Consider the following 9,443-nt stretch of genomic DNA (forward strand, 5'->3'; position numbering starts at 1 on the left):
GAGAGAGAGAGAGAGAGAGAGAGAGAGAGAGAGAGAGAGAGAGAGAGAGAGGCCTGGGGCCAGCTAGCCAGCCAGCAATAGAGGTCACGGGAAAAGTAGGACATACAGAATGAAGGAAAAGTAAAAAGTCCCCAGGCAAACTGTAGCTGAAGAGAAACAGGTTGAATTAAGTTATAAGAGCTAATGGGACAAGCATAAGATAAGGCCGAGCAGTCATAATTAGTAACAAGTCTCCATGTCATGACTTGGGGGCTGGGGGTCTGAGAAAGCCTGCTATAACTGGAGACCTGTGCTCACAGACAGCTCTACACAGAGACAGGTTGGCCCTCTGGGCCAATGTTTTGATGCTCAGTCATGGTGAACATGTACTTGGGTACCTGGCCTTGGGGCTGGGTCAGCAGTTCTTCTGCCCGTGTGCAAACTGGTTACCAAGGCTTGAGAATAAGAAGTTTGCCCAAATGAGGGGCAGGGCCAGAGCCCAGGCTTACAGGGCCACAGGAGTCCTCAAGTTTGCTACCCTTGGTCCTAGGCTCAACCCCACATCTTACCCACTCTTGGCAAAGTTGGTCCAGTAGGCAATCATGGCCTTGGAGACACTCCTTTCTTGGGCCCGGTAGCCCAGTGGAGTGGCGAAGGGTTTTCCAAAGACATACTGGAGGTCATCGGCATGGTCAGCCCCCATCCATTTGGGGTAGATGGGCATCCGTGAAGGGTGGGAAAACAGGTAAGAGTAGGTATTGGCACTCCTGAGGGTAACAGAAACAGATAGGTTGGGGGGAGGCTCCATTGGGTGGTAGGCCCTGGAGAGAGGCCAGGAGGAGCAGGGCAGGGACTGATGGACCCCCAAGTCTCACAAATTGGGGTATGTTTGTTTGAGACAGGGTCTCTTTATGTGGCTTTGGCTAACCTGGAATTTACTATGTAGACCAGACTGGCTTTGAACTCAGAGGTCTGCCTCCTGAGTGCTGGGATTAAAAGTGTGTGCTACTGTGCCCAGTTCTCAACTGGAGTTTTTGATGCCCAGGGAAAGAAAAGCTGCAGCCATGTTCACGGATCTGCACTTTCATGGTTCATGTCTCCACTCTGCAAAATATTCAGAGGGCTCTTCCCATAATTCAAGGTTAAGGATTTTGTTTCTCCCCGTCTGAATTCATATGTCTCACATGATTGGACAAGGTATATGCCTCAATTACCTGTTTAATCTTGACGGATGTGTAGCCCAGAGCTAAATTCATTGCTCAGTTAGCCAAGAGGCCTTGGTCAAAAGCCACAGCGGCCTAAGCAGCCCTCTCTCAAGAGCCTCCCCCACACACCCCTTCCCAGAACCTCACTTGGCATGGGCTCTGTGCTGGGCCAGAGCCATCTCCGTGGGGATCAGGAAGAGGGCGTCAGTCTCAAAGGCCACCACTGTCTTCTTCTTATTCTCCTGGGATGGGTCCTGGGCCCAGGACTCGGTGTAGATGCCAAAGGTGGCTTGGGCACCCTTAAGCCCCTTTTTGACAGTGCTTCCACTGACTAGCCTGTAGAAGTCCTCCCTGCACAGGGATGGGGGAAACAGACACTGGACCTGCTGCTGCTGGTGGCAGGAGCATGTCTGTCTGCCCTTACCCCAACACAGCACCCACCTCCTCACACTCACCCTGTTAAGCATCCCTGCCTCCTCCCCCCACCGCGGGGCTAGCCTCCCCCTCCCCAAGCAATGCCTGTTCCTTCCCAGGTATTATCAGGTGCATGCTGCCCTCCCTTGCTCACTCTGTGATATCCTGTTTGGACTTATCGATGGCTGGCATGTCAACAGTAGCAAAGAGGTGGCCGTCCATGTCGTTAGTGCCAGCCAGGTAGTCAATGTCAGCGGCATTGGCATACAGATTGATGGGGTCATCAGGGATGAAGTCTCCATCGACAACAGGGGTGAAGCCCAGGTAATACCAAATGGGGTCTGAGTGGGAGAGCCAACAGATCCTTATACTTTTTTTATTTTTTTATTTTTTATTTTCGAGACAGGGTTTCTTTGTAGTTTTTGGTGCCTGTCCTGGAACTAGCTCTTATAGACCAGGCTGGCCTCGAACTCACAGAGATCCAACTGCCTATGCCTCCCGAGTGCTGGGATTAAAGGCCTGCGCCGCCACTGCCCGGCTAGATCCTTATACTTTTAAATGCCTGCCGGGTCCTTCTCTTGACCTTTTGTACTAAGCTTGACCTCTTTCTTCCTTTATCTGACCAGACCAGGCAGGGTTCCTTAGCCCCAGCCTCAGGGACTTTTTGGGCTACTGTCAGCTTGTGATAGGGATGAGTGTCCTATGTGTAGGCTGTCGAACTTGTCCCTAGCCTAACATGCTCGACATCAGTGGTACCCTTCCCTGGTTGTGATAGGTAAGAACGTCCCCAGACTTTGTCTCATGACCATGGGGAGAGTCCACTGCTCCACAGGCCGGCGCTGTCTGCTCTCCTGCTTCAGTGTCCCTGTCCCCTCCCTCTTTCCTTGTTGAACCTACACCAGAGAAGAGGTTCTAGTCTGCTGGCCACCGTGTATGAGGTCTGCCTGCCCTCTAGGCTTGCCAGTTGACCTGTGCACTGGCTCAGCTAGGAGACCCTGGCTGTCCTTGGGCCCAGCACAGTGAGGCTTCCTTCAGTGGCTCCCCAAACAAAATAGTTGGTTTGAGCGGCAGGGGTGCTCACAGGTCAAGCTTTTGCCTATCACGCATAGGCTCAGAGTTTGCTCTATGATACAAGAGGGCAAGAGGAACCAAGGGCACAAACACTAAGACCGCTGGACTTCGCTTTAGAAAAATAAGCAAAGAAAACAAATTCCATCTCCTAGGCTGACAGGTTGCTTCTTCATGTTTGCTGGTAGCAGCTCCAGCTAGAAGGCCCAAACACCACAGGGGGCATTTGGAAATTTGCAAATGATTGACACATTAACAAGGAAGGTAGACAGGCCCTGGGTCTGGGTCCACACATCTTCCTGAAACTATGTATGGGTTCATGCTATCATGTTTATCCTTCCTCCCTTTCTTCCTTTTTTTAAAAATAAGATTTATTTATTTATTTATTTATTATGTATTCAAAGTGTTCTGCCTGCACGTATCCCTGAAGGCCAGAAGAGGGCACCAGATATCATTACAGATGATTGTAAACACATGTGGGTGCTGGGAATTGAACTCAGGACCTCTGGAAGAGCAGGCAAAGCTCTTAACCACTGAGCCATCTCTCCAGCCCTCTTTATTCTTTTTTATTTATTTTTAGACAGGGAGTCTTACTATGTGACTCTGGCTGGCCTCTCACTGTGTAGACCAGACTACTGGGATTAAGGTATACGCCACCACACCTGGCCGTGTTTGGCTTATTAAATGTCTCTGGAGGAGTGGAAGAAAGATCAGTATAAGCGCCCCCCCCCTTTACCACTGGGGCCTGCTAGAGGGAAGTGGCAGGAAGATAGGGACAGGCCCTGGTCTGGCATCTTTCTATCTTGGCCCACAAGGGCCTCCCACCCCCAGCAGCTCACACTTACACTCCTGCTGTTTCAAGGGCAACCTGTAGGCCAGTGTCAAGGCCCGGGGATCTGTGATCTTCAGACACCCAGCCAACTTGCTAGTGTCGTCTGTGGGGCACCCCACCTTCTCAGCAATCTAGGGGAATGCAGAGCGGGAGGTTAGAGGAAGCCGTGGCCAGGCCTGGAACGGCTAGGGGCAGCAAAGGGAAGATCCAGGACAACATGAAAATGGGAACGGTCCCCACCCTGGCTACTCCTGCCCTGTGGCACTTACCTTTTTGGCCCAGAGAAGTGGGTTCTCCTGGATGGCCCAGGGGCTCAGCGCCACGCCACTCTGACTGATGGCTCGCCGGATGAGGCCCTTGTTGTATGGGGAGAGGGTCTGCAATACCCGGAAGTTCTATCAACAGGCTGTACCTGGGCCAGAGCTCCCAGCTGCACTCCGCTCTGACCATTTTCCTAGGCCCCACTGGCTCCCTCCCGTAATCTTGGGGTCAGACTCTCCACACCAGAGGGCCCCAGACCTGCAGAGAGACACTGGCACCTCCGGCAGACTCCCCAAAGATGGTAATGTTATCGGGATCCCCCCCAAAGGCTGCGATGTTCCTCTTCACCCAGGCGATAGCCATGTGCTGATCTCGAAGGCCAAAGTTACCTGAGGGTATGGGGAGTATAGCCTTCATCAGGAGAGACCCTCAACTAGAGTTGGGGGAGGCTAGAGATGAGCGACCTGGGGCTTATACAGAGGGTGGCAAGTCATGTGAACAGCGGGAACCAGTCCTAACTGCAGCGACACCCTGGAAGAGTCCAGGACAGCAAACAAGGGCTCTCCAGGAGGCTGAGCAGAAGAGGACTTGCAAGGGTGGGGAGGTCCAGGGAAATAAAGCCAGCAGGTGGCTCTGCTTGGGTACTGCACACTTCCTCCTACTGTCTGTCTGTCCTTTGATTTCCATGTCCACTCGACTCTACCTCAGCCTCCCTACCTTGCTCTCCAGGACTCAACTTGCGCCTCAGCCACTCTGTCCCTCGGCTTCTCTCATTTCCCGATGACTGCCTAGAGCTCCCAGGCCTCACAGTTCAGCTCCTGTACCCCAGCTCCCTGAAGAAGGTTCTGGGCCCTCCCGTAGCCATCAGGGTAGAGAGTTCTGGAGTGCATCTGTCTGTTGGGTTCAGAGTTCACAGGGTTCAGCACATTCACTGTCGCAACCTACCTGGAAGGTTGGCGTCTCCGGTGCTAAGGAAACCCAAAGGTCCCACACGGTAGTTGAAAGTGACCACGATGACGTTACCCCGAGTGGCAATCTCTTCCCCGTCATACAGGTAGTTTGAGAGGAAATTGGCCCCGTGGCCAGATCCCATAAGAAAGGCGCCTCCATAGATCCAGATCATCACAGGCAGGTCCTGGGACACTGTAACAGGGGCAGACAGGGAATTCAGACACCGGCAGGCCCTCTCCCCAGTGAACTCATTAGCCCTGTTAGAGCAGGTGCTCAACCCAGACTGCGGAGATCAGCAGTGGCAACCCCTCCTTGAAGCTCTGGTGTAGGGAATGGGGTGGGATCCTCTGGGAAACTGGGATCCAGACCTTGTTTCCTGCCCTGGGGCACCCAGATGTTGAGGTAGAGGCAGTCTTCTTGCCCATAGGTGCTGTCCTGGGTGAGAGTGGCCTGTAGGCAACGTTTCTGGAAGCTGTTGGCCTTCAGAATCCCTACAGTGAGAGAAGAGGCAGGCATGAAGAGGACCAGCCCGGCCAGGGTCAGGGCCAGGGCCAACCCAGCACCCAGCACCCACCTTGCCAGCCCGGGTGGCGCTCGGGATTCTCTAGGGTCTTGGCAGTGGCAAAGGGGATGCCTTTGAAGATGTCAACAGAATCACCACCCAAGAGACTAAGCTTCTTGTTGAAGCCCTCCACGAAACCACCTTCTGTGTACACAGAACCCAGCTGCAGGTGAAAGGTGACAGGGTCAGATGGGTTTGGGCTAGCCTGAATCCAGAGTGGCTGACTGAACAGGCTCCAGGGTGCTAGCAGGTCCCCTGCCAAGTGCTGGAAGGGATGGTTCAGCCCCCACCCAATCCTGGCCCATCCTTCTGCAGCTGCCTGAAGCCACTTCAGCCCATATTCTGCCCTTCTAGAATGAAGGTCTAGATCTCAGCTGAGTCTTCATTTGTTTATTTAAAGGCGCTCTGGTAAAGTTTTATTAAAGGAAAACTTCTGTTTTACCTTTCACCAGTCTGTTCTGGCATGCTTCTAATAATATCGGAACCACTTGGGTCAAGGATAGCCGGTGTGCATACTCTGTAGTGTTTTCTGCACGCTGTACCCAACTCAATGTTACTGCCACTGGAGTGACGGACACCAGTTTTAGCCAACATGGCATAGTATTCTATTTCGGATTTCCTCAAAGCGGGGCAGTTGTTGGCGAGGATAACCAGTTTCGCTTTGCCCTGTCTGATCATCTTCGGAGTCTGTTTGTATACCAGCACGTACTTTTCACTTTTCGCCAACTCCAGAGACTTTCATCTTCTTTGCGGCCACCATCTTCCTGCCTTAGGTGCGGGAAGGCCCCCAACCAAGACCAGCCGCCAAGACTGGGAGCAAGAAAGGCTCGGCTGAGTCTTGGTGTGTAAGATGGGCCACAGCAATTTCCCCACGGCTTGATGGCTGTCAGAGGGAAGGCCTGTCCAACTGCCAACAGCGGTGGATGCACAGTTGCTGCCAGAATGTTTCCGACATAGCCGTGAGCCTCTGAGGTCTGACTCTCCTTCCTTTACCTCTCCCCATGGCCTAGCTAGCTGGGCATGGAGCTATGTCCATGTTCTCCCAGGGCCAGTCAGTATTGCCACTTGGTGACTAGTCGTTTTTTGTTTGTTTGTTTGTTTGTTTTGAGACAGGGTTTCTCTGTGTAACAGCCCTGTCTGTCCTGGAACTCAGATTCACCTGCCTCTGCCTCCTGAGTGCTGGGATTAAAGGTGTGCGCCACCACCGCTCAGCTGGTATGTAGTCTTACCCAGTGGCCTGGAGGCAGGTACCCATTGACCCACTGTCCCTGCAAACTAAGGTGCAGGGACTTCCCCACTGGGAGTCATTCTGCTGAGACAAGGCTGTCCAATCTCAGTGCCAGTGCATGCCACCTCCCATTCTGCTTGCATCAGTCCAGGACACATGCAGGAGCAGCTCTGCTTACCTGGCAGCAGAGACAGTGTGACTTCCTGCCTCTCCCCTGTGCGTGGTTTCAGGTAGGGGGAAGTAGGTGGCCTGAGGCTGCAGGCCCAAGCTAGGACCCCAGGAGCCCTCTGAAGTTCAGGCCCATGAAGTCCCTACTATACTGGGTGAGGAAACTGGAGAAAGAGAGGAGTTGGGGAAACTCCACAGATAACTGGGACATCTGAGGTTCCTTGTTTCAGCCTCCGGGCTACTGGGATGAGTCAGAGAGCCAGCTCGGGGACGGGGGAATGTCACCTCTCAGCGTATCTGTATGGCTGTGGTTGACCTGAGTGCCTCAAGTGGGGGACCAAGGATGCAGGGATTCTGGCCAGTGTCAGGATGGGTGTGTTGGCTGGCGGTAGATCAGTGGAAAGTAAGTTCAGGTCCTTCTAACACCCCAAAAGAACTCTCTCGAGAAAGATAATTACTTCCTTATCATGGCAGGAGCCCAGGACCAGCACCCCAGCTTCCTTGCTCCAGGGGAGGAAGGGTGTTCTCCAGCACGACAAGGGCTGGAGCATGAAGGCGGTGGGAAGTAACATGGTGAGGAGCTGGGACCACTGTCCAGGGACCTATGCTGTCTCCTGCATCTGTCAAGCTTTCAGCGACTTGTCCACACACACGGAGAACGATGGTCAAAGGGCAGACTTTACAGGCGCCCCAGAACTGGTACAGCCTCCTCCAGGTACTTGGAGGGAAGCCTTGCATACAGCAGGTAGGGTTCACCCCTCTCAGGAAGAGCAAGAAATGGAGGTTACTTGGGGAACAGGCCCTGATTTGGAACAGACATTTCAGATTCCTATTCAAGAACAGGATGTGGTCGCTCTGTAATGTCAGGCTAGCTGCTTCTTTCTCTATGGGGTTCCCTTAGAAAAGGGGAAAAGCCGGACGTTGTGGGTAGGCTTGCCACTTAGGCGCACCTGAAACCACGGAGCAATAGTGGGCTTTTTAGTATAAATGCTTCAAATAGTGCAAGAGATGTCCTTACACGCAAAACTACTCCTGGTGTGTGATTCCAATACAGTTGTGCAGGCTGCACGAGGCTTCATGTGAGCAAGACAAGCTGGGTGTGGCCCAAGCAGGACCAGAACCTGGAGTGCCAGTGCTGTTGAGCTTGCTGGCCTCTTCTTCCCTTTCTGTGATCTCTCTGTCCTCCATCCTCCAGCCCTGCCCCCAGTTTCCAGATCTTAATGCAAGAGAGGGCTGCGGTCCCTTGCAGGGCTCTGACTTACCTTTGCAGCACAAGCTGCTGCCAAGCAGCAAGTGAGGCCAAAAATCAGAACCTCCAGGCGCCCCATGGTGAGTGTCTGCCCCTAGGCGCCCTTCTCTCCATTTCTCCTATATTTATGGAGTTGGAGCCAAGGTCACATGCATACCATGTACTCAGATACACAGGTGTGGAATGATCCATTTCTCCCAGGTCAGGCTGGCCCCGTGCAACCTGAGTGGCGCCCGGTGTGTACCTGTGTGGGTAACTGCCTACCTGGGAGCAGAGGCAGGTGGCATGGATAATGTGGGGGAGGGCATCCCAGGGCCAGCCCTGGCTGGGTGTTGTCATTTTAGGGTCTAGTGTCACCTTCAGAAAAATGGGTGTGCTTCATCTCAAGGTACCTTAGTGGGGAATCCCTGAGAGACTCTTGTGGTTGACTCTTGCAAACTCCAAGAACCTGCAAGAAGTATGGGGCAGTGCAGGCTGAGCTAAGTGCAGGAGGCAGAATCCCGGGAGTGCAGGACAAGAAACTAGGTGGACATGGCGGCACAGATGGAGGGGAGCTTCCAGAGCGAAACCTGGTGTGGCTCACTTACCAGGGCTTGGTGGCACCTTCAGATAAAGGGGCATATTTCACCTCTGTGCCTTGCTGGAGGGTGGGTGGGGCTTCCTGGAGAACACAAGCAAGGATTCTGGAGCATAACCAGGCAGAAAGACAAAATCTTGGCAGAGGAGAGGCACAGAATGAGGGAGGGAGGAGGAAAACACTGGGTTTGGAGGTGAAGGCCAGTACGAGGTTATCAGAACAGCCACCATCCTAGGGATGTGTACTTTGGCTATCAGGAAAACATTATTACTGCGACAGACACAAACCAAGTCCTAAGAGACTCCCTTTAAGGAGTGCAGCTGCCTTTTTACACCCGGAGGACACAGCAGCTGGCCAGGCATAGCCAGAGTCTTCCTAGGCCAGCAGCCCCTCCAGTCCAGGAGCCCAAGTCCCCAGCTCAGATCACAGCTCTGCATGTGTGTGCCGGAGCACAGGGGAACCTACAGATCCACATGCACCACTGCGTTCACGGGCTGTGCCCAATCCAGTGTGCAGGTCTCCATGGTGCACAGTAGGTGTGCACATGTGAGAGGTGGGATACAGCGGAGGTGGGGTAGCAGGAAACACGCATGTTGGGTATCGTGTCAGCTACTGATTCTGAGAACAGTGCTAAAGAAAGCAATTCTGTACTGGGCAGCGCGGGTTGAGCAATGCACGGTAGCTTAGGAGGAAAGTGGCAGGAGGGGGATGTAGAGGACAGTGGCCTCTCTAGCTTTTAGAATACTTTTCAGTTCACAGCAACACTGAGCAGGAAGGAGAGTCCTCATGTCCACTGCCCCAACACTGGAGTAGCCTACGTCTACAGTGACAGACCCACAAGGACACACCTGTCACAGTCCAGTAGTGCTGGCTGCTGCTGACGCTGGATGTACTTATCTGTGGCATGTGGAGTTCTTTATGGGGAGACCCTAGGGGCACATCTGGGTGC

The 9,443-nt window shown here is 53.4% G+C and overlaps 1 protein-coding gene across 1 annotated transcript in view; it reads right to left on the reverse strand.

The window, feature by feature from the left end:
* The window catches only part of Cel (carboxyl ester lipase), a 9,927-nt gene extending 685 nt beyond the window's left edge, over positions 1-9,242 (reverse strand). The window contains exons 1-10 of the mRNA XM_050155068.1: positions 7,931-9,242; positions 5,285-5,435; positions 5,079-5,201; positions 4,705-4,902; positions 4,018-4,148; positions 3,768-3,875; positions 3,512-3,629; positions 1,753-1,939; positions 1,332-1,535; positions 549-746 (exon numbers count right to left, since the gene is read on the reverse strand). Of these exons, the coding sequence (XP_050011025.1) occupies positions 549-746; positions 1,332-1,535; positions 1,753-1,939; positions 3,512-3,629; positions 3,768-3,875; positions 4,018-4,148; positions 4,705-4,902; positions 5,079-5,201; positions 5,285-5,435; positions 7,931-7,996 (1,484 nt within the window). The 5' untranslated portion in view covers positions 7,997-9,242. The remainder of the gene's footprint in view (positions 1-548; positions 747-1,331; positions 1,536-1,752; positions 1,940-3,511; positions 3,630-3,767; positions 3,876-4,017; positions 4,149-4,704; positions 4,903-5,078; positions 5,202-5,284; positions 5,436-7,930) is intronic.
* Between the last annotated feature and the right edge of the window lie 201 nt (positions 9,243-9,443).

This window comes from Alexandromys fortis, unplaced genomic scaffold, assembly GCF_014885135.2.
Source record: "Alexandromys fortis isolate MF-2015 unplaced genomic scaffold, M_Fortis_MF-2015_v1.1 scaffold_72, whole genome shotgun sequence".
NCBI lineage: Eukaryota > Metazoa > Chordata > Mammalia > Rodentia > Cricetidae > Alexandromys > Alexandromys fortis.